Source organism: Pyrus communis, chromosome 6 (assembly GCF_041283825.1).
Source record: "Pyrus communis isolate YQ-2024b chromosome 6, ASM4128382v1, whole genome shotgun sequence".
In the NCBI taxonomy this organism is placed as follows: domain Eukaryota; kingdom Viridiplantae; phylum Streptophyta; class Magnoliopsida; order Rosales; family Rosaceae; genus Pyrus; species Pyrus communis.
The window spans coordinates 3,765,919-3,791,447 of record NC_142570.1 but is presented as its reverse complement, the minus strand read 5'-3'; the positions used below and the strand labels follow the sequence as shown (position 1 = coordinate 3,791,447).

At 40.8% G+C, this 25,529-nt stretch overlaps 2 protein-coding genes and 1 pseudogene across 3 annotated transcripts; 2 read left to right on the top strand and 1 right to left on the bottom strand.

Moving 5' to 3' along the window:
- The first annotated feature begins 7,812 nt into the window (after positions 1–7,812).
- On the top strand, positions 7,813–9,268 carry LOC137711423 (peroxidase 41-like). The gene has a single exon (XM_068450661.2). The coding sequence runs from the start codon at positions 7,958–7,960 to the stop codon at positions 8,933–8,935; it is 978 nt and encodes a 325-aa protein (XP_068306762.2). The 5' UTR covers positions 7,813–7,957; the 3' UTR covers positions 8,936–9,268.
- Positions 9,269–9,317: 49 nt separating this feature from the next.
- On the top strand, positions 9,318–12,195 carry LOC137711080 (peroxidase 41 pseudogene; annotated as a pseudogene). The gene has a single exon (XR_015963359.1). The product of XR_015963359.1 is annotated as a peroxidase 41 pseudogene (transcript).
- On the bottom strand, positions 12,150–14,258 carry LOC137711081 (DNA glycosylase superfamily protein). Its single transcript, XM_068450285.2, has 4 exons — positions 13,814–14,258; positions 13,084–13,284; positions 12,683–12,739; positions 12,150–12,593 (listed from the first exon to the last, which is right to left on the bottom strand). Exons 1-4 carry the CDS (start codon positions 14,192–14,194, stop codon positions 12,369–12,371), a joined length of 864 nt encoding a protein of 287 aa, XP_068306386.2. The 5' UTR covers positions 14,195–14,258; the 3' UTR covers positions 12,150–12,368.
- Between the last annotated feature and the right edge of the window lie 11,271 nt (positions 14,259–25,529).

The following is a 25,529-nucleotide window of genomic DNA, read 5'->3' as shown; positions in this document are numbered from 1 at the left end:
TCAAATTCTCAACAAAAGATTAATCTCAATTATTTAAGGCTGCATCTAACCCTTGTTAGACTGGCTACGTACCCTTGATGCGGGATCAAGCATGTTGTAGTTCACCATTCATTCTTTTATCCATTTACGAAAATATTCTAGTAATGGAAATATTCAACATTAACTTTCATAATCAAATCACCTCAAATGGGTACAAATTATGGATTTAAAATATCAAATTTTGCATGAAAAGGCAGCGTCGGCCCACTGGCCACTGGCCGCCGCAGGTGGCCGTTTCTGACGAACGGAAACCTAATTTTCCGACAAACTCTAAAATTTACCAAATTTTACAGGAAAGTAGAGTTCAATGAGAGAAACAACTTTCATATCTGGGCTGAAGTCCAATTCAGCCTGGAAACACCTGAAATTAACCTTGTACCGTCGGGAACCCTAGAAATAGTTGTTCTCAATTCGACCTCAAAATAAACTTCGACGCTCCAACCATTGATTGAGTTTTGTTCCTGACATTGAAGGAAGACTATGGGTGGTGGTGACGGACGGAGTTAGCTTCAGATTTTGGTGAATCGAAGCCAAACCCGTCGCGCCCCACATACGGTTTCTCTTGAAATCCACCAAATTTCATCAAATTTTCGGATGAAAATTGGAAGGAGAACTATTGGATTCGAAGAAAGGATCATTTTGGCACCTGTCGCGTCGTCAGTGGTGGCCGAAATCAGAAAATCCAACCGGGTTGGGTTGGCAAACCATAGGGGATCCAGTTCTCTCTTCCACTTCTCCCTCTTTTCCCATCCTTTTCTCCTTACCCGATTGGTCCCCCCTTACCCCTTCTTCTCTCCCGCATCTCTCATTTTCCTCCTTTCTCACGTTGCCATTTGGCAGCTTCCAGACTTCTCTTCTCTTTTATTTTTTTTTTTTTTAAAGCCTCTAATTTCTTTGTTTCAACTCCGATTCACAAACGATTTTCAACCACACTTTTGTAGGTCGAGCTCTATCCAATTATATCAAGAAATACGATAAAATATATGAAGATAAAATACGTCCTCGTAAAATTACATTTAGTCAACTAGTGCATTTTTGTCTTTTCCACTTATCGATAGATTTTTCGACGTAGGTTATAATAAATCCCAAAAATAAAATTCTAAAATTTCTCTAATCAAATTTTCATTACCATAAATCTATTTATTCTCGATTTACTCTACATATTCGTATATTTTAAATTTTCAGGGTATTACAATCGACACGCGACGTCACCAAGTACCTGTATATCTAACATACCCCGCCTCCTGGATATGGACAAAGCACAACTCAAGCTTCAAATTGTGTAGTGATTTTTCGTTTACTCTATGGCTGCATCTAACCTCTTTGTTAGACTGCCCATTTACCCTCCGACGGGATTAAGTCATTCGTAGTTCACCATTTGTTCTCTGAACTTTTCATAAAACACTTCCTAGCAGAAAACATAGTGTACCACACTACAAGCCAACCATAAGCCAAACAAGTGGCGGACCCATAAGTTCCTGATTCGTATGTCAGATTCTCAATCTGTAAGTTCCTAATGTCCTCAAATATTACGTACTATACCGCATTAAAATTTGGTGACAATCCAATGGTCGGATCGTCGATAGTTATAAATTATAATGATCAAGTGGCGAACCCTAACGAAACTATGTTTGAACAATGGGATTTCATCCATCGGATGTCATATATGGAATCGGGGTATCAAATTTAGCCAATAAGGGTCAAGTGAGTCCTCGGGCCACGTGCTGCCGCATGCGGCGGCCAGCCACCTTGACTTGCCGGAAAATTTACTTAACCCCAAAAAATTACCAAATTTTACAGAATTGTAGAACACAACAAGGGGAATGTCACGCCCTGACCCGCGAATAAAGACTATTCACGAGTTAGGGTGTGAGCCATATCTTAGCTATAGAAATCAATTTTACAACCAAGATATGGTGGAAAATAAAATAAAATTGATTAATAACTGAAACACAATACATCACATCACAAAATCTTACATGATAAAACTTGAGTTTACTACATATAATTTATTGAATACGTAGCGGAAATAAAATATACAAGATTTCATTATTTTTATAATCAACCCATTTGTATACTCAAGCCTTGCACCTTACACCTGACATATACAAGGTTCATTATTTTATATTCAAGGTAAACTTCAGCCCTTGAATATCTTCACAACTTAAACACTATACACAAGTGATCATTTGACACAACACAACTCTTTTTCTTACTTTGCAGTGCATATATATATGTCATGTGCACATAAATATCAATACTCACATATTTTTTTAACAAACCTGTAAGTGTTAACATAAATCAAATTGATTAGTGACAAGAGTAGTATAATCACAATATTAATAACAAAATAATAATCTTTAATATAAATGATAAGCAATATGTTACCACTTCTTCATTCTGTCGATCCTCCTTTTCCATTATGTTTCTATTTAATAACTCAGTGTTTAAATGGTTTGCTCAACTCAAATTTATTGCAATTAGACAAAGGAACGTGGAGATTTAAGTGGTTCACCAATTTGGCTACATCCACTAGGGTTGTGTTTGTATTTTCACTATGTAAGAAAGATTTACAAAAAAAATAAAAATAAAAATAAAAAAGTTACAATGAAGATGGCCTAAAGCCTTTACATAAGGTGAAAGAAAAGGATGGTGGGAAGAGTGGTCTATGAAGAAGATGAGGTTTTGTTTCTTTTTCCCCGTGTGTTGTTGTTGGTGATGTGGTGGTGTTCTCCCTTTGCTTTTATGGATGAAGAAATGGAATCCTCTATTATGCCTCAAGGACACGTTTCACTTTGTTTTTGCAACACTTGGACATCTTGTAATTGGAAGCAATCATTTCCATGCATGTGGACAGATACTCAAAAGCCACATTCAGGATAATCCCACCTCTCCAATTTTGGAGGGGACGAATCATCACCAAACATTTAACTCTTAGATTCCTAATGATTACAAACTTGCCAACTCAGTCTTATTTGGTAAAAATATCAAGCCAAACTCATCATAATTCCTTTCTCCAATTCAAACTAAAAATATCTCTAATTACATATGAACATGAAATACTACTAGCTAGTTTTTCTTTTTTTTTAAATAATTTGTAGCAAAAAGGATTTTACATTGAAACTATTTTACATATCGAAAGAAGGTTCTTGCATAAAAGAAATATAATAAAATCATTACGTAAAAATAATTACCCAACATACACCCCATATATATAACCTTTTTTTTTTAAAATACAGGGTATTACAGGGAAGAACTTCAATACTTGGGCCAAAGTCCAATTCAGTCGGGAAAAACCTACAAAATGCCATGGATCCGTTGGAAACCCTAGGAATGAGTGTTCTCGATTCGACCCCAAGATGAACTCCGACACCTCAACCATTGCTTAGGTTTTGTTCCTAAGGTTGAAGGGAGTCTATTGGTGATGGTGCTTGACAGAAGTTAGCTTTTAGTTTGGTGAATCACCGCCAAGAACTCGTCACATCCAATGTGTTGTTTTTCGCAAAATCAAGGCCAAATTCCGTTGGTTTTTTAGTGGAAATGGAAGAGTAAAGGATGCTAGGTTGATTCCAGGGGGTGAATAGCTTCAATTCACCGGAAAGTCGCCACGAAAGGTGTCGGGAATCATGGATTCCATCAGATCGGGTCGTGGGTCGAAGGGAAATGACTGGGTCGACTGTTTCCCTCCTCTCTTCTTCCCTCCTGATTAGCCCATCTCTCCCATCTTTCCCTCATTTCTCTCCTCATCTCTCCATCCTAGCCACACACGTGGCACAAAATAAGTGCTCCAGCAAATCTGGAGCCTTCCAGATAATGGTCAAATGACCATCTTGCTTGTGTCTTTGCTCGTTTATATCTCATTTGTTATAGCTCCGTTTGGCGAACGGTTTTGGCCTACGCACTCGTGTGGTCGAACTCTATCCAAATATGTAAATAAAAGTGACAAAACATATAGGAATTAAATACATCCTCAAAAAGTCCGTTTAGTTCATTAAGGGCATTTTTGTCATTTTACTTATCTTAAAATAAAAAAAAACTATACGCCGTAATTATAAACGCGTTGAAACTAAGAATACGAAATACATAATTTTAAATAGTAAAATTTAGGGACGGGATTTCATACATACAAAACAATAATAGAAAAGAAATTTTAACTGCAAGTACACGAACTAATGTACCGTAAGAGTGGCGATTGGTTTGTCATAAAACTCGAAACACATTCAATAAACTTAAAGAAAGAATCTTAGTGAAGTAGAATCCCAGTGAGGCAGCCTGCGACTCTGACAGAATAGCTTCCACCTCCATAGATACAGATAGTTGAAAAACAAAGTACAGAGAAGAAAAAGGGTAATTAAGGTAGAAAAAGTATACTTTGTTTTTCAACTTTCTATATCTATGGAGGCATAAACACGTTTTGAGTTTTATGACAAATCAATCGCCACTATTACGGTATTCTAATAAGAGAAGGATCACTTCCTTGTAATTAGAATTTTCCATCTTCGTATTACATTAGTTCGTTAAGTGTGATTGCAGTTAAAATTTATTTTCTAGAAATTTAATTGTTTTGTATCTGGCTACAGAATATTTGTAAATTTTTAGAATAAACGAGCCAGCATGGACAATCTTTTTAATATTTACTTAAGGGTTCAGTCAAATAGTTTCAGATGGATTACGTAGAAAACATTAATCTATGCATCAATATTAACACTGACATTTGCTCTAGCGACATGCAGAAGAGAATTGCCCATAAACAAAAGACTAGCCAAAAAATTTAGAGAACACAAATCGGAGACGTCTTACGAATAAATCCCCTGCGAAGTAAGTTGGTCACTTTGATTTGCACCTGCTTTTATTTTTATTTTTTTTATCGATTTATAAGCTTGTAAGAGATAACTAGCTACAACTTCATATGGTTCCACAATAACTTATTTTAAATAATGGTAATTTAGTAATCAAGTTAGTTTTAATTCCGATTCAAGTGAGCTAGTAAACAATTTACATGGAACCAATATCATCATTCATATTCATTTTCTAGTTAGTTTAGTAAACAACTTTAAAAAGAATCTAATTATGCTTCATCCTCAATCAAATTCCTCCTTAATTCAATTTCTCTCAATCTGATTACGGATTAGTAAACGAATCATAAGTGTCATGTAGGGCTGGTTCGGATTAGGATCTCGAACCGAAAACGTAAAATTGAATCTCGAACTGATCCCCTTTGGGACAAAATTTTGAAAACTGAAACCGAACCAAAATTTTGAAATTTCCAAAAAAAATTCAGTATGATTCGGGAGTATGATTCACTTTGTACGAATTAGACGAGAAGTCATGTGCATTGATATTTGACACATACAAATCCGCATCAAACTCTCCCTGAGGACTTTCATCAAAACCATAAATTTCAAAACAAATACCTCGATTTTGAGGTTCAAGAGTCGCTATCGAGAATGAGAGAGATATGAGAGGCGGAGTTGAGAACTTGAGAGAGAGAGAGTATGGTGTGGACGATGTGGTGGTTGTAGTTGAGAGTCGGAGTAGGTGGGCGGAAGAGAGGCAAGAATCGAGAACTCGAGAGAAATGAGAGAGGGTTCCAGAAGAATCAATTATGTGACGCCATGAATGTGAAAAACTAAGAGAGATTGAGAAATTGAAATTGGATGGTTGAGATACCAATCCGATGGCCGACATAATTCCTAAATCTTAATTTTAAATTAAAAAAGAAAAAGAAAAAAAAAATATATATATATATATATATATATATATATTATAATATGTTCTGGTTTAGTTCAGGATTACCGAACAAATGCATATGTGAGGCCTAATTCTGTACTTAACTGTTCAAGATCTGTTAGATTTCCAGTACCCAACGTGACAAGATTTTGATTCAAGCCTTTTTCAGTATAGAAACAGTACGGTTTAGAATTTTCGCTAGAGAGATTATATTCACACATCACAAGTTACTTATCACATACCTTTTTAATATTTTAATATTTTTCTACAAGTGTTAGTGGTGTGTCAAAAAATATTAAAAAATAAAAGTGTGGGAGAAGTAATTTGGAATGAGTGAATATAATCTCTATTTTCTAGAGATTGATTTTTCAATGTGATGGAACACAGAATAATACACCACATTTAGATTTCGGTACGGAATCATTAAGAGAGTCGGTGAAACTTTTATTAAGTGGCTTTAGCTCATCGTGCGGCAAAGAATGCAGTTTTAATATCATACAAACGGAAGTACAAAACCTACAAGAAATAATGAACAAAAATTAACCCGAAATGCATGGACCATGTAGTTGTCATATGCGTGATAAAACCTGAAAGGAGGGAAACAACAAAACATAGATATATCAGATACTGGTGTGCAGAATCATCAAATATGAAACTAATAAATTAATACTGAAAAATATGGCATGATAAACAATTCAAATGACACAAATATTTATACTGATTCTGCGTAAGCCTATATCCAGTTCGAAAACGGCAGGGAAATTCCATTAATAATCAGAATAAAGATTCCGGATAGAGTTTAACTCTCAAATCCCAAATCCTATGTACACCTACTAGTTCTCACTCAAAAAAATACAAATGGAAAAGATAAAAATACATACCAAATCTTTTCTCTCCAAAAGCCACAAAAAATAGCACCAATATCTTTATATGAGTGATTACCAACAAATGGAAGCATTTCTTGCTTTTTCTTCCAATAGAGCAGCCGCTGCCTTATACAAAGGAGCTGCTGCCCTTTAACCCTAGATAGTCACAGCTCCATTATGGGCTATTAAACAACCAGCCAACTTGGGCTTGAGACAAAATAGAAAGGCCCGACTGCTCAATTGAAATGGATTAATAACTGAATATATGAAATTAAAATGTATTAAACACGTTTTATGAGGTTGTAATTGTAACTAAATTTAAAAGTATAAAATGTAGCTTACCCTAATTAAATTGGTAAAGAACTCCACCACATGAGTATGATTGACACTTTTTACTATATAGATCATCTCTTGAGACATTTCTATAACGACATCGTTAGCCTAGGTAATATCACCATACAATTAAGTTGATGCTGAAATTGAACAAATATATAAGGTTTGTTTGGAAATACTTTTAAAATAAATAAAAGCGTTTTTGGAGAATTGTTCTAAAAACACTTCAAGTGTTTTTTCAAGATTAACTTGCATTTTCATTAATGATTGGTTCCAAAAACATTTTCACTAAAAACGTTTTCAGTCATTTTAAAAGCTTATCCAAACAAGCTCACTGTTTTGATTGAGATGATTGATTGATGTCTCCATCATATATTTATGTAGTTATATTCTGTATTTCATGTTTTCTTCACAAGTAATCGAATGATTAAACTGTAGAGCAGTTATTTTCGATTTATGTTGTACGGATACAATCTTGACAACAATCATATGTCATTCAACAACGAATTGGAGGCTGCATGCATGACTCTACGATCGTTTGCATGGCTTTTCTCTCTGGTATAACGCACTCCTCGCTCAAATAAAAAAACCAAAACTACATGCAGTGCAAAAATAGCAGACAAAAAACCACATGCACACTCAAATGTCAAATCCAACAACAATTCCATGCAAAAATAGTACGCAAACTAATTTAAACAGGTCTTTTTTCTCTCAACCCTTCCTTTGCATGCACGGTGGTTGTAGTAACAACACATCAAATCCCCTAAAATCCCTCCCATCCACAAATCAAACACGCACCCCACCTTATTCCCTTTTCCTCCATTTTTGTCTGAAACCTACTATACATAATTTGCCTTCTCTTTCCAACTTCCATTCAGGAAAGTCTCAGGGGAAGAAGCAGGTCTCATCACAAGCCCTGAGATCTTCCTCTATCGTCGTCATCGTCATCGTCATCGTCTCTCTCTATCTCTCTCTCTTCCTCCAATAACATGGCTATTCCTATACTACTGCTTCTCTTCTTCTCCATTCCCTTCTCCGAATCGCAACTCACCAAGGATTACTACAAGCAAACATGTCCAGACTTTGAGAAGATTGTCAGAGACACCGCGTCCCAAAAGCAAGCCGCCCAACCAACCACCGCTGCAGGAACCCTCCGCCTCTTCTTCCACGACTGCATGGTTGAAGGATGTGACGCCTCCGTTCTCATTGCCTCCAACCATGTCAACAAAGCTGAGCGCGATGCTGACATCAACCAATCCCTGTCAGGAGATGCGCTTGAGGTGGTCGTCCGCGCCAAGACCGCCCTAGAGCTTACCTGCCCGGGGATTGTCTCGTGCGCAGACATTCTCGCCGAGGCCACACGTGACCTTGTCACGATGGTTGGTGGGCCTTTCTACATCGTCGAGTTGGGACGAAAAGATGGACAGGCTTCCCTTGCCTCCAAGGTTAACGCAAACTTGCCAAGAGCAAACCAAACCATGGATGACATCATCAAATTCTTCGCCGCTAAGGGTTTCACAATTGAAGAAATGGTTGCTTTAAGTGGTGGACACACAATTGGGTTCTCTCATTGCATCGAGTTCACTGACAGGCTTTTCCATTACAGCAAGACTACTCCAACAGACCCAGAAATCAACCCTAGATTCGCTGAAGCCTTGAAGATGACATGCGCTAACTACACAACTAATCCTGCCATGTCCGCCTTCAACGACGTGATTACACCAGGAAAATTCGATAACATGTACTATCAAAATCTGAAGAGGGGTTTGGGGCTGTTGGCATCGGACCATGCACTTGTTAAGGACCCGAGGACGAAGCCTCTTGTGGAGTTGTACTCTACTGACCAGGCGGCATTTTTCAAGGCTTTCTCTCTTGCAATGGAGAAGCTTGGACGTCATGAGATTAAGACAGGGAATCAGGGAGAGGTGAGGCGCAGGTGCGACACATTTAACTCGCTTCAGGCTTAGATTATATATTCATTAAGGATGAGGTGAAGAAGAGAAGAAGAAGAAGAAGATGACAGTGAAATGAGGGGAGAGGTTTCACAAATCTTTCTGCTTTAATTCATCACTACAGAAACAAGAGAGAGTTTTCACAAATCTTTCTGTTTTAATTCGTCACTACAGAAACATGAGAGAGAGAGTTTTTTCTTTCTGTTTTAATTCATCACTACAGAAACAAGAGAGAGAGTTTTCACAAATCTTTCTGTTTTAATTTTATTTTTCATTCTTTTCTTATTTGTTTCGATCTGTGACATGATGATGATGATGAAATAAGGATGGTTCATATGTTCATGATTATATGATATTTGAGTATTCATACATTATACAATGTGACTTGAGATAGTGTTCTAGGAGTTATGATGAATGAGTTGGATTCTATATCTCTCAAATCAATTGACAACTATATATGAAACCTCAAATGTTAAGTAATTGTCTGCCATGATCAAATAATTATCAGGAAAAAGCCTTTGCGATCAAATTTATAGACAGGCATGCAGGGAAACATCATATTTTTTTTCAGATTAAATACCAAACAAGGGATCTTCCGTCCCTCAAAATTATGAAGAGTGAAATTGCCGATTTGAAAGAAAAACTTCGAACCATAAATATAACATGGAAACAAAGTTTCACCTAGTGTGTGCCCAACTGAGGGAAAAAACTGAGCGGCAGAAAGTTATCAAAGAAACTGGCTGTTGTTACGGGGGAGGCGGAAAGCCTGCCCAACAAAGTTAAGCAGTTCAACATGACGAGGCAAGGTGAGGAAGAAGATTGAGATAACATAGATGATGGGAAACTGAACGACTCGCTGAATAACCGGACGTACGGTGACCCCCGGCGATGATGGACATGGCAATGCCGGATTGAATGGAGCAGATACGAATATGGCCAAAGCAGCAGCATACGAAGACAATCCATGCGACATGGTATTCGGCCAGATGACATGAGTATACGATATTTGAGTATTTATACATTACAATGTGATTTCGAGATAGCTTTCGAGGAGTTGTGATGAAATCTTAAGAAATATAAAACAGCTTAATATGTGTACTTACAGGAACCCAAAGCCTTTGCAACCTCAAACACCTGCATATTGAAGATTTGAGCCTCAAAAGAATCGCACCAATTATGTATGGCAATAAGTACCGTGGTGTGTCCACCGGAAAGTCATCTTTCTGAAGTCGGAACATCAAAACACAAGACACATAGCTGCCTATCACCCACTTCACAATTCATACTTGCCATTGCTATGTGTAGTCTTATGATTTCCAAGGGAAAATGGAAACTTTTGGGAACAAAAATTGGATGTGGGGTTGCAGGAAGCATATTAGGGTTGAAGAAAACTGAATCGAATTAATATAAGGCTGTAGAAGGCTATAGCCATTGCCAACTAAACCGGGTAGTAGTTCTAACTGACAAGTTGCTTAATAGATACTTCTATTCAGTTAAGAATCGTCGATCGAGCTCAAAGTTGTTACTTGTTAGTCAGTTGTACACACCTCATAGAACTGTTGGACTATCATGTATAAATTTCCAGCCTTATTCGTAGTTCTTCATTCATTCAGCAAAACAAAACAAGTTTCCCTCAAAGTTCTTCAAAATTGTCTCACTTTTCTCCTACCCATGTTTGATTTTCTATGACATTATTAACAACACACCAAATCATTTCTCTCCCTCTCTAGCTAGCTATCTCTCAATCCATGGCTCTTCCAATCCTCTTCCTACTCTTCCTCGCCATTCCCTTCTCCGAATCCAAGCTCTCCATAGACTACTACAAAAAAACATGCCCCGACTTCGAGAGCATTGTCCGTGACACCGTGACTTCAAAACAAATCGCCAATCCCACCACCGCGGCAGGCACTCTCCGCCTCTTCTTCCACGACTGCATGGTTGAAGGCTGCGACGCTTCCATCCTCATCTCCTCCAACTACGTTAACACTGCAGAGCGTGACGCCGACATCAACCAATCCCTCTCGGCAGACGCCTTTGACCTCGTGGCACGTGCCAAGACCGCCCTCGAGCTCGCCTGCCCCGGCATTGTCTCCTGCTCCGATATACTCGCCCTAGCCACCCGCAACCTCGTCACGATGGTCGGCGGTCCGTTCTACAAAGTCCGCTTGGGACGGAAAGACGGACAGGTTTCCAAATCTTCACTAGTGGAAGGAAATCTCCCAAGAAGCAACCAAACCCTGGACGACATGATCAAATTCTTCGCTACAAAAGGCTTCACACTCCAAGAAATGGTGGCTTTATCCGGTGCACACACAATTGGATTCTCTCACTGCAAAGAATTCACCGACCGGATTTTCAATTACAACAAAACTACACCAACAGATCCTGACATGTACCCAAACTATGCTCAAGGGCTCAAGAAAATTTGTGCAGACTACAAAACGAACATCGCCATGTCCGCTTTCAACGATGTGATTACGCCCGGCAAGTTCGATAACATATATTATCAGAATCTGAAGAGAGGGCTGGGGTTGTTGGCTACGGATCATGCACTTGTTAAGGACCCGAGGACGAGACCTTTTGTGGAGTTGTACTCGACGGACCAGGCTGCCTTTTTCAAAGCTTTTTCTCATGCTATGGAGAAGCTTAGCCATCATGGAATTAAGACTGGACGTAAAGGTGAGGTCAGGCACAGGTGTGATGCGTTTAACTCGATTAACGCTTAATGTTGAAGAAAAACATTATCGTCACGAGATGTCATCAGCCATGGATTAAATTCACCGAAGAGTAAAAGTGAGGGAATATTTTTTTTTTTTAAATTCAATTGTCATATTATATAAACTTTTATGTAACATGGTGATGATACTGAAGATATATTGTTGATTGTATCATATTTGGGAGTTTATCATATTTTCTAGCACACACAGTACTCTGATTGACGGTTGTGGTTTACGTATACAGTACTTTTATAACCGAAAGATTTTCAGTGTCGAGAACACAACCTAGTACACCAAGTGTCATAATATAAGAAGTTGGATATTTGAAAAAAAAATAATAATAATTCAATCACTTGCATTATGACACTTGTTGTACCGAACAGTGTTTCCCACCCACCAAAAAATTCGCTTATAACACATCATATTCTATACCAGACAGTGTACCCAGCACACTAATAAACTTTTATGTATCATGGTGATGATAATAAAGATATGTTGATGATTATGTGACATTTGGGAAATTTTTTCTCCTCCAAATAAATTATAATAAGGGTGTTTTTAATCAGAAATTACAAGGGGAGGTTAAACTAAACATTTTGTCAGCAAGTGACTTGTAGCTTAGTTGGTTAAAAGCATTCACCTATGCACCCAAGTTTCCGTATTTGAATTCCCCTTCCCGTAGTTTAACATTTTGTCCCCAGACGAAGGCAACACATTGCAACTTCTACAATTTACTGACAGTAACGTAATAAAGGACAGGAGTTATCATGGGATTCCTTTCCTTGCTGGCTATCCCCTTTCTTGATGCATTTGCGGCAGAGCTTGCCGTGAGTATACAGAAGGCAGTTGAGGTCAAATTTGAGTTCATTCGGGATCCATTGGTTGAGATGAAGATACGTCTTATTCCTGTCCGCTTCAGCTGGCACCCAACCAATAGCCTTTGCAATCTCGAACACCTGCATTTACCAAATTGAATGCCAAAACTCGAAAAAAAATGCATAAATGTATATGATGGTAAAGTATTTGAACCATCATACTAACTCACATGCGTGTCCACCGGAAAATCGTCTTGCTGAAGCTGGAACATCAAAACACAAGCCACCTATCATCCATTTCACTAGTGTTATCTAAAGCCATTTAAGAGAGTGTATGCTCTATATTTATCAACTCATACAACAACATAAAACAAAATCGAAATGTAGATTATGGCTTATATCGAGGCTTAGATGATACGGAAGAAGGTAGCTGTTATGGTTTTTCTCATGTTTATCTGCGTTTGAGCAATATTTAAAGAAAGCACATGATGAAGGTGTTGAGAGCACTTAATTTATGACTACATTAGCGATGAACTAAAAGAAGAATTAACTACAACAGAATGAATTGAATGTAAAGCATGTAACTGCATAGCAAAGCAGCTCAATGCTAACAGATGAAGAGAAAGCTTACCGTCTTGGGACCGATTCCTTTGAAACAAGATAGCTCGGACTTAATTTCGTCAACTGACAACTCTCTCAAGTACTCCAAGCACAACTTTTCTTTCTTCTCCAGTAAACACCTCAACATGTTCTTAATACACGACGTTTTAGTCCTGGCTAGGCCTCCACATCGTATGGCATTCTCTATGGAATTTGAATCAGCACCAAGAACCTTGATCGGAAAATCAAAGCACACAATTCAAAATCAATGCAGACAATTCAAAATCAATGCAGGCAATTCAAATTTTAAGTCTAAATCTCACTTACCACAAACCCAAAACAAAATTTCGAAAGTTTTAAATGGTGAACCAACCAAAACAGAAATAATATAGGATGATAAAACCAACTTAATGAAGTCCTAAACACTTCAAAGTAGATGAAATTATAGGGAAACTAGTTTAAGAGCCAGTGTGCATATGGTAGTGCTTCTCCAGAAAGAACTTCCATTTTTATAAAAATGTCCACGCGTTTACAATAAAAGAACTTCTAACAGAAGCACTAAAAGTGCTTTCTGCGAGCAGTTCAAACTAGCAAAGTCTCCAAGAACCCAATAAACCAAAAGACGAGAAAATTAACTACAACAAACAGAACCCATCAAATATTAGCTCCAAAAGCATACAATCCCACCATTATCTCCTAAATGCAATCACACCCAGAATTCCAAAACCATCAAAAGCTCAAAAGGAAAGCAGAAAGCTTACATCTTCCCAAGTCGGAAAAGCTGATTTGAGAGAAGCAAAAGCCTTTTGGGAATTGACTTCCGTGGTGTTCTGCGACAGCAGAGTCCTCACCAACCCATCCAAAACACTCTCTTTCCGATCTGACGGCTCTGAATTCATGGCCCCGTCGGTTTCAAGAGCCATCAGTCTCTGCTTTCTGTACTCGGCGAACTCTTCCGGGAAGCCGTGGAAGGCCAAGAGGTCGTCGCGTACGGACAAGCATTCTTCTCGGGTGGGTCGGGGGTGATTCGGGTACGGGTCCTTTGCCGTCGCTTTGAAGGGATTGGCGGTTTTGGCTGATTTGGTTGCGGATTTTGGCTTCTGCTCAGCCTCCACCTGCTTTCTTTTGCGAGTCTTCGGCATTTTTTTGTTGTTGTAGAAGCTCTGCTCTTGTTGTGAGAGAGATGGTGATAGGCGTTTATGGGCCCGTTGGATTTGTCTGTGGCCCTGATCGGTATTTCATGAATTGGGCCTAATTGGATCAGTTCATTGGGTCGTCGAATATCTGGTAGGTCGAGCTTTGCTCTCCAACGCATTAAAAGACAATAGAGAAAAGTTGAGATTTAATCATTTAACTAAATTATATTTTGTTAAATCTCAACAGCTCACTTATAAAAATGAACTGCACAGAACAAAAGTTGGTCTTTGAAAATTAAGAATTTTTTTACTACTTTTTAATAAACAATATTTTTGTGAGATATTGGATTACGCTACACATGAACCAACCATAATAATTAATATCAAACTCGCTATCAACTAAAGTCAAACTTAATATCTTCTACTTACAAGTGATGACCACTAAACCGTATTACTAACTGGTAGGAATTTGTTTAATTGTGTAATGGAAAAAAAAAAAAAAAAAAAAAAATAGACGTCTTGAGAAAACTTAAGGAAATTTAATTTTCAAGGTGTACTTTAAAGATAACAACGGTTTAATCTCCAACCATGAGTATTCATGACAAACCGACTAAATCAGTAATTGCTTTGTCGTTTGCTTTTTCACAATTTCGAACTATATATTGTTAATATGTGCTCAATCGACACCCTTCCTATAATTGTGATGTAATCGTATTTTTCTTATCAATAGATTATCCACAATTTTAGAAAAAAAATATATACCTAAAAAGAACATCCCTGACATTGAAAACCTCAACCCAAATAAATTGTTAATTCATGAACTAAACACATTTTTTGTATTTTATTTATCTTAGTCTCTGGCCCTAAATTAATGATTAGGAATGGCTATACAACCCCAAAAGTCATAAACTCACCAACAATTTTGTGGAATCCAACCATTGACTTATATCCAAACAGAAAGATCCATATCTTTGACATGTATAATGTAATGTGCAATTGAAGAGAAATCATGCGCACACATTCTTTTTGACCAAACAAAAATTCTCAACCCCTTCTGGGCTCTAGAGACATCATCATGGATTAGAACATGATAGAGAAAAATCATCATAAGGTGGTTCAGTGATTGATGACGAATTCAAGTCTGAATTCTACATTGTACATCTTGCGTTTGATTTTTAGCATTTGGTGAATCACACGATAATGGCTAATGAGGCTGAAATGTTTATGTAAGTCTTCCCTACGCTCAAAAAAGTAAACTGCCCTGACAAATCTACCTGATGGTCCTGTAGACATCGAAATTTCGGAGGCCAAGGCATTCATTTCAAAGGGGGGAAGAAGGAAGGAGGAAGAAGAGAAAGAAAGAAGGGAATTCACATCACACCAAAACCTTGAAGCCTTGAAACTCTAAAGCTCTCAAGCAAATCCCGAAGGATCAAGAAAACACTCTTCGTTCTTCGTCAAACCCTCCTTCAAGATCAAGCCCCAACGGCCCTTGAAGAACTTCCACCAACTCAAGATCAAGCCCCGACGGCCCTTGAGGAAAGTGTTCATCGTTCATCATCCATTCATCCTAAGATCAAGCCCCAACGGCCCTTTGGATCAACAACCTCAACAAATCCACACATCCAATCAGTCTTCAAGATTAGGCCCAAAAGCCCTTGAAGATCCGCTCATCCATCAACCTTCAAGATCAAGCCCAAAAGCCCTTGAAGATCCGTTCATCAACTGTTCATCCCTAGATCAAGCCCCGACGGCCCTTTGGATCAACAGCTCATCCACAAACCTACACCCTACGAAGATAGAATCAGAGGATCAAATTACAAAGAGATTGTAACCCCAAAATCATTAAACACAAAAATATATTTTGTACACGGTATTCTTGTTTCTTGTTTCAGGAACTTTTCGTGTTTACAAATTTGGCATGCCCAGTGGGACAATCTCTACCTCTCATCTCTGTCTCCGTTCAAGATATTCAAGCACAGTCCATGGCTTCAAACAAAGAACAAGTCATGACTATCGGCACTACCTCCATTGAAAAACAGCTGGTTCAGATGAAGGAAACAATTGCAAGGCTGATAAAGACTGCAGAGGAGAAAAACTTGCAAACCGCCGGACTCATCAACCATCTGGAGGCGCAACATGGTGTCATAGTGAAACCAAGCTCTCTTCCAACTAAGAGGACCGAAGAAGGCTTCAACCCAAATGCCTACGAACTCATGTCAAAGGATGGGCATGACTTTGCTTCCTCTTCAAATCTTGGAAAGAAGGTTTCAAACACCGTCAACGACAAAGATCGCGACCTCACCGAGACTCAAAAGAAGTTGAAGGAGCATGATTATGGAGTTGACAACAACAAAGCTGGACTTGGCTTCACACCAAATGCACCCGTGAAGATTTCAAGCAAAGTGAAGAAAGCTAGCGCTCAACACATCAGCGTGAGCATTGAACAAGACCAAGAAGAGCCTAAACCCTCCCCTCGGACGTCGGTCTTCGATAGGATGAGCCATTCAAGCTCCAGGACTTCAGTGCTTAATCGCATTGGTGGTCAAGACCGAACCTTTGTCTTCAAGAGGCTTAACGCGTCGACATCCCAAAGCTCTGTTTTTGAAAGGTTGTTAAAGCCTAAGAAGCAAAGCAACACAGCTATCTCTCCTCTGCGACGATCAGCTGCAGAAAGATTTGAAGATAATGGTAAGCCTTTTGGAAAGAGGAAGACAACACCAAAGGAAGAAAAGCTTGATGGGTTCGGAGAAAAAGACGACGCTCGAAGCTTGATTCCTTCAAGGATGAAGCGCCAAGCAATCCTAGAGGTCGACACAAAAGGACCACTGAAGGTAAGGAGGCGCATCATCGTCCACACTGGCAAATCTTCATGCCAACAAACCCAAGAAAATGGCACTGAAGAAGAGATCCAAGATGTTTTCTACATCACGGTTCAAGAAGGTAAAAAAGACGAAAGCCCGAGGAAATACTCAGAGTCCCTACTCTCCGACGCTGATCCGAGCGGCAGTACAACCATGCAAGTCATGACCACTGGAGCAACTTCAATCGAGGAGCAGCTAGCTCAAATGAATGAAGCAATCGCAAAGCTCACACGGACTGTGGAAGAGAAGGACTTGCAGATTGCCGCACTTGTCAACCAACTAGATGCGCTGCCCGACGTGAAAGTCGACCCAAATATTGGCCTATTAAAGAAAGAAGACGACGAAGAAGAGGAGCCACCAGCGGAGAAAGTTGAAGAGAAGTCGAAGCTAGACCAAGCAATGGCATCCATGGGATCTCTCTCTATCCAGCAGCTACAGGAGATGATCGCAAGCACTATCAAGACACAGTACGAAGGAAGCTCGCACGACTCCGTACTGTACTCAAAGCCTTACTCCAAGAAGATTGATGCTTTGAAGATGCCAAGGGGTTATCAGCCCCCAAAATTCATGCAGTTCGATGGAAAAGGCAACCCGAAGCAACATGTCGCCCATTTCATTGAAACTTGCAACAATGCTGGGACAGAGGGAGACTACCTCGTCAAACAGTTCGTGCGTTCACTGAAAAGTAACGCTTTTGACTGGTACACTGACCTCGAACCTGAGTCTATCAACAGTTGGGACCAGCTAGAAAGGGAATTCCTCAACCGTTTCTACAGCACTCGTCGTACTGTAAGCATGCTAGAGCTGACCAGTACGAAACAGTGGAGAGATGAACCTGTCATCAACTACATAAATAGATGGCGTTCATTAAGCCTGGATTGCAAAGATCGGCTTTCTGAAACCTCCGCCATCGAGATGTGCGTTCAAGGCATGCAGTGGGGACTACACTACATCCTTCAAGGCATCAAACCACGAACATTTGAGGAGTTAGCCACCCGCGCCCATGATATGGAGTTGAGTATCACCCGTCATGGGAAGAAAGAACAGATCGCCGACTACAAGAATGACAAAGTTTTGGGGCCCAAGGTGGATAAGGCTGCGTGGAAACCCACCAAGGAAGCAATGACGCTCAACACAACTCCAGTCAAAACCCATACACGAGGCAAGGCGATTCAAACCGAAGCTTTTCGTGATCAAGAGATACGTAGACGCACTTTGAAGAAGCTTGAGGAGAAGACTTATCCATTCCCCGACTCTGACGTGGTTGCCATGTTGAAAGACTTGCTGGAAAAAAAGGTGATCAACCTACCTGAGTGTAAACGGCCGGAAGAAATGAACCGTACTGACAGTCCAAGGTACTGTAAATTCCACCGCTTCATTAGTCATCCGACGGAAAAGTGCTTTGTGCTAAAAGATCTCATCATGAAGTTGGCTCAGAAAGGGATCATCGAGCTAGATCTTAATGATGTGGTGAAATCAAACTATACCTCCGTCACTTCTGGCTCTTTGAACTCAAAATCTTCACCTCAACCGCTGGGGGCATGCTCCAAAACCATGTCAGTCAAGTCAAGTGAAGTTGAAGGATGGACTTATGTCACTCCAAAGAAAATGCACAAGAAACATAGGTCTCCTCCACAAGTTCACCAATCGGAAAGGGGGCAAAGCAGCTACCGTCAACCTTCAAAGCTACATGAAAGTGTTGAGGATGATGAAGTTATGACACAAAGATCGTCCGTTGCCATCACGATGCGCGATTTCTTCCCAAAAGACTTCTTCAATCACTCAGTCAAGACTCCTTGCTATGAAGATTGCAAGGAATGCCTTTCTAAGATCGTTTGACAAAATCATCAAAAAAAAAAAAGCTCCTCGTTCGCACGAGCCTAAAAGGTGACAACCAAAAACTCCTCGTTCGCACGAGCCTAAAAGGTGACAACCAAAAGCTCCTCGTTCGCACGAGCCTAAAAGGTGACAACCAAACGCTCCTGGCCCACAAGAGCATAAACTGTGTACGGCAAAATCATCATCAAAACCATCACTCATTTGAACTACGTTATGACTTGATCTCTTCTTTGGAAGAGTACGTAGGCAACTTGAAACTTCAAAACTTCAAGTACAGTCACATCAAAATAAATAAATAAATGTTTCATTAAAGAAAGTCAATTTTATTACAAAAGAAAAGAAAAAAAAATACATATGTTACTATGTATTAGAAAAAATATATATATTCTCTACTCAAAAAAATTAAAAAAAAAAATTATACATGTTAAAGTGGGTTTGCCTACAAGACCCACGCCAATTCAAAGAAACAGAAGTTGAAGTCCACAAAAGGAGAGACTCCCAAGGAATTTGGTGGGGCGCAAGACTTTGTCACCAGGCCAAGTGGATTTTGATTGGTCGTGAGATGGTGGAAAAAGCAGGATGCTGATGTGGCTTATAAAACTCTAAAACATCTTGTACCCACCGTTTTTTAATACCACTCTCACTCTCACTTTCTCTCTCTACAATTATCCCCACCCACTTTTTCCAGCAACCCAAAGTTTCCACATTGTTTTCTTCCCAACCGACCAATGTCAAGGTCCCCACGCAGGCATCGCCCCAAGTCACCATCTTCTTCTCTCCTTCTGCTTTACTCTCTCCTCTCCAACCTCTCTCGACCCGTCCGAGTTCCAGCCGGCCCAGTCCTACCGCGCTGTCCCTGCCCCACTCTGGCACTCCCTCCTCAAGTCCCTCTGCGCCTCCCACTCCTCTTCCGACATTGGACTTGCCTACGCCGTCGTTTCGTGGCTCCAAAAGCACAACCTCTGCTTCTCCTACGAACTCCTCTACTTCATCCTCATCCACGCCCTCGGCCGCTCCGAGAAGCTCTACGAGGCTTTCTTGCTCTCCCAGCGCCAATCCCTCACTCCCCTCATCTACAATGCTCTCATCGGCGCCTGTGCTCGCAACGGGGACCTCGAGAAGGCCCTCCATTTGATGTCCCGCATGCGCCAGGACGGTTACCGCTCCGACTTCGTCAACTACAGCTTGATCATTCAGTCCCACTTGAACGCTCTCATTCTCGGAGAATCTCTCGCTTCTGAAGAGAACGATCTCGTCTTTCCCAGCGACCACTTTTCCCTGCCAGAGCCATTTTCGGGAATTTGCTTCTAAGTTTCCTCTTGAATTGGCTTCAAAAGCTGCATCATCCAGTCCAGTGTTTACGGAGCTTGTTGACTGGTTTTCAAAGATGGGTCTATCGTACCTGATTTCAGATGCCCAGGTTCAGACCGAAGGAGATTCAGGCAAGCAGAGCGGTGCCTCTGGGAGTCACGAGGCTCCATCAGCTGCTGGTAATTCAAATGATCTGAGGGGTGATGACAAGTCAAAGCCCATCTTAAAGTCTGCAGCCCATTAACCAGCCAACACCACAGGTGATGTCGTATGTTAACAATCTGGTTCCCAACAATCCGGTTCAGACCCGAGGTGTGGACTCCGAGAAGATGTTTAGCAACAGGCTGCAAGAGTTGGAGAAACGGCTTCTCGACGATAACGACGAGGACGACGAAGGCGACGCTGTTTCTGTCATTACCAAAACCAACAGCGAGTGGTCCGAGACGATACAGAATCTGATGGGTACGGCAGCTCCGAGTCAGAACCAGAAGCCCGTTTCGCCGTCGCCTACTTCGTCGTCGTCTTCCTCGTCCTCCGTAGCGTCTCCTGCTACCTCCACGTGTTCCAAGCAGTCACTCATGGAAGTCGCGACGGCTATTTCTGATGGGAAATCTGAGGCCGCTATGGAGATCCTCACCCGGATGAATTCGACCCAGGTCGCGAATCCTAGACCCAGTTCAGAACAAAGGCTTCTGGAGTTCGTGGGTTTAGCTTTGAAGTCTCGAGTCAACCCGATTGATAACCCGGCTTTGATAGCAGAGCTTTTTAGGCAGGAGCATACCGGGTCGAGTCAGTCGCTTTACGAGTTATCTCCGTGTTTCAGACTCGGATTTATGACCAGCATCTCACAACCCCAGATAAAGAATCGACCAGCTGAATCTCTAGGATTGGATTTCAATAAATTGCAGGAGGATCCAATAAAGCTCTCATCATCGAGAAGGATTAATGGCAGTAACAATGGAAGTGATCATCTGAAAGTTCTATGCTTGGTCGACGGTTGCAGGGCGGACCTCAGCCGTTGTCAGGGATATTAATAGCAGCACAGAAGACGAAGAAGAGAGAGAGAAGCTGACTGGAAGCAGAAGCAGCACCGTCTGGACAGTACCACTGAAGTGAAGGTGCTTGCTCATCGGAGAAGAAGCTACAAGCCTCCTCACTGCTAAAGAAGTTGTGTTCCTCCACCTTCACGGAAGGCTGATAGCTCTTTTGGAACGGAAAGCAGTTCGTTGACGATGATGACGGCAAGGATTATTAAACAAACATTTTGAAAAGCTTATCCAGTGTGACACGCGACTTTGTGTCTTAAGCCAGCAGCCAGAGATTGTTTTGAAATCACCATATTTTGAACCATGCTCTTCTGCTTTTTAAGATCCAGGCGAATGCAAAGGTCATGGTTTTGGTCAACTGAGGAATGGACCAAATGGTAAAGGTTCGTCTGTTGCTGGTTTTCAAGATATAGCATCACCATCTGCAAGCCAGTCATCTTCTTTGAATATTGACTAGCAGGATACAGCTTCTATGGCATTCAAATATCAGTCCAGAGAAGCGCCTTCCCCCAGCTCAGTTATGGATGCTCGTGCAATGAAAGGAAATGGCAGTTCAGAAGCTGTTAATTCCAGGGAGGAGCAAATGGAGCTCAAACTCCAACAGTAGCTTGTTCGCTGCCCGTCAACGCCTCCACCGATTGCAGCAGCAACCATCCTTGCCGTCTTTGCCGCTGTCAACTCCTCCCGCGGAGTGTTCCTTCTTCATCTCCACCGATGGAGGCATTTGCAGCACTAAAAAAAAAAAAAAAAAACAAAAAAAAACAAACAAACACAACGGAGATCTCACCAAAACGCAGCAACAGCATCCACTAACTACCTCGAGCTCGTCACCCTGGCCACCATGATCAAAATCAACGAAGAGCTTCATTGACCGCTGTCAAACGACTAGCCGGTCTTCAAACTCGACGCCTTACACTCTGCCTCAAGCTCTGGCTGTTTCTGCACCTCCGCCATGGCTGCTGCCTTTGAATGTGATTAACAAAAACAAAGTTTGTCAACTCACACCCAAAGATTTCATCCGTCTGCTTGCCTCTGCTGCTGCCTTTGAATGTGATTGACAAAATCAAAGTTTGTCAACTCACACCCAAAGATCTCATCCGTCTGCTTGCCTCTGCTGCTGCCTTTGAATGTGATTGACAAAATCAAAGTTTGTCAACTCACACCCAAAGATCTCCTCCGTCTTCTCTCGGACTCGGCCTGGGTTTTCACCCACAAACTCAGCCTTGCAGATCACCATATAAAGAAAAAAAAAATAATGGAATCTGGATGGACAGCACCATCCCAAAAAAAAAAAAATATATATATATATATAATAAAAACAATGATGGTGCTTCTGGAACCATGTGCAAAAAGAAAAAAAAAATATATATATATAATAAAAAGAAAGAAAAAAACAATGATGGTGCTTCTGGCACCATCTGAAATATATATATATATATATATATATATATATATATATATATATATATATATATATAAACGAATGGTGGATCAGTGCCACCGAAAGCAAAGAAAAGTATAAAAAAAAAAAAAAAAAAAAAAAACAAATAAATAATAATAAATAATAAAATAAAATAAAAAGGAATGATGATGGACGGTGATGTATATGTTTTATCTGTATTTAGCACAATACACTGAATAAAATAAAACATGTCCATTAATCTCCAAGAAATTACAAGTGTGTACAAAAAAAAAAAAAAAAAAAAAAAAAAAAAAAAAAAAGATGGAGCTTTCACAAAGGATGTTCACGTGAAGCCCCATTACTTGGCAAAACTCTAGAAGCGGAAGGCATCGGAGCAGAAGGCATCGGAGCGGGAGGCATTGAAGCTAGAGCATTCCAGGCCTCAATACTTGGCCAAACGCTGGAAGACCCAGGAAAAAGGTGCCTCTGGAGGAAAGACGAAAACCTTTGACGATCACTTTGAATCCGACCTTCAGATTCTTGCAGTTCATCAAGCTTCCTCTTCATGCCCGTCGAATAGTTGTTTGCAAGCACGTGCAAACTTCTATTCTCATACTTCAGCTGCTTGATCTCTTGCTTGAGACTTTCCACCTCTACCATCAACGATTCAACCTGACGGGAGCGAGCAAGTAGGCGTTGGCCCATGTTGGACACAGAGCCTGCACACTGAACGCTGAGAGCGAGGGACTCTTGAACGGCCAACTCATCGGACCGTCCTGACAGCAGCCTACTATCTTTTGGAGTTAGGAGGTTCCTAGCTACTATTGTAGCTGTTGTGGCGTCCTGCATCACGGAGTCTTCACCTGTAAGAGGACCGTTAGAAGATAAAAAAGAAGGGTGCCATACATTACCTTGACCGGGTGCAACCGGATCGCTGCTGAGACTCAAATCTAAGCAAAGGTTCGATGAGTTAGTCATTTTTTTCAAAGGTGTTCAGAGAGAATGGGTGGATGAAGATAATTCTCAAAAGGCCGGAGACGATTTTCAAGAATGGGCAATTTTCAGAGTGTGTAGGTTGGAGTGATCGATACCTCTGTAAAAAGCCAAGCGACACGACCACCGATTCAAAAATCCGGATTTTCCTGCGTGAAGTTCGGCGACGCGTTCGCGGCTTTTCAGAAAACGCGTTCAACTTTGTCAAAAGATATCTGACAAAGTCGAGAACACGTGGAGGCCATCATCGCAACTACACGTCTTTAGCCGACAAGCGCAAAGTTCGGCGACGCTTTCTCTGCTTTTCAGAAAACGCGTGCAACTTTGTCAAAAGTGGCGCTCGTTCAGAAATCGAAGAGGCGTCGTTCAGAAATCGAAGAGGCGTCGTTCAGAAATCGAAGAGGCGTCGTTCAGATATCGAAGAGGCGTTTGTCGACAAGGGTAAAAGAACGGTACCACCACTTGCTATTAAGAAATCCCTATATGTGTCGACCTTCGTCTCTTATGGCAAGGCAGACCTGAAGAAAATGCCCAACTCTTCCTCACCTCTGAGGGCGCACTCCCAGCAAAGCCTCTCGAAATACACAATTCTTCTTCTTCCTTTGAGAAAACCTATTCAACCTTTGAAGATACCAGATGCCTGGAGTACAGATGACCCAGGAGGAAACGATAGATTGAAGCATGTGCTGATTCATTCACCGCTTCTTCAAAAGCAAAGGTATCTCATATCATCAAGGGCGAAAGCAAAGGTATCTCATATCATGCTTTTTCCCTATCTTTTCCTTTGCCCTTGTTCTCACCTGCCAAGACAAGGACAGAGAAAGCAATATGTCGGAACCTCCACTCAAACCAGTTGCCACCAAGAAGTGAAGCACCATTTAAATGCAAAGGTTGCATTCAACTCCTGCATCGGAGGACAAATACTACAAGAGAAGATGCTAAACCTGCATAAGGAAATACCACTTCTGCAAAGGGGAGCAAGTAAGGCAAGTGAAAATGATACATCGAAGCATGTGGAGACAAGCACAACAAATATATGTGTTGATTCATTCGCTGCTTCTTCGAAAGCAAAGGTATCTCATATCATGCTTTTTCCCTGTCTTTTCCTTTGTCCTTGTTCTTACTCGCATGGCAAAGTGAAAGAAGCAATCAGCCGGCACTTGGAGTCAGTCTTCCGATCTGGAACTGACTACCTGGAATCTATTCCTGATTGCTTACCTAGTATTGCTCTCGAGTAGTCATCTTCAACGGTTGATACACTGCCAGAGAAGGGACAAGGAAACTTCAATCTTTCCGATTCGTATTCAATACGAATTGGAAAGATTGAACAAAGAAACAGGTCAGCACCTCCACCTCGTACTTGCCTGCCATATCCTGAAACCGCTCGTAGACCTTCGGGGGGAGACCAAAAGAATCCTGCTGCCCAGTTCAAGAGTAGCACAAAGGAAAATCAACGAGCGGAGGAGACCAGAAGAATCCTCCAGCCCAGTTCAAGATCAAGCCTCAATGGCCCTTGAAGAAATCACAAGTCCGATTCAAAATCAAGTGTTCACCACCCTTGAATCAAATTCAACTCCAGATAAAAGGAGTAAGTTCAGACCTTCGGAGGAGACCAGAAGAATCCTCCAGCCCAGTTCAAGATCAAGCCTCAATGGCCCTTGAAGAAATCACAAGTCCGATTCAAAATCAAGTGTTCACCACCCTTGAATCAAATTCAACTCCAGATAAAAGGAGTAAGTTCAGACCTTCGGAGGAGACCAAAAAATCTTCCAGCCCAGTTCAAGATTAAGCTTGTGGAAAATCAACGATTGGCGGAAACCAGAAAATCTTCCAGTCGAACTCAAGATCAAGCCTCGATGACCCTTGAAGAAATTTCCAGCTCAATT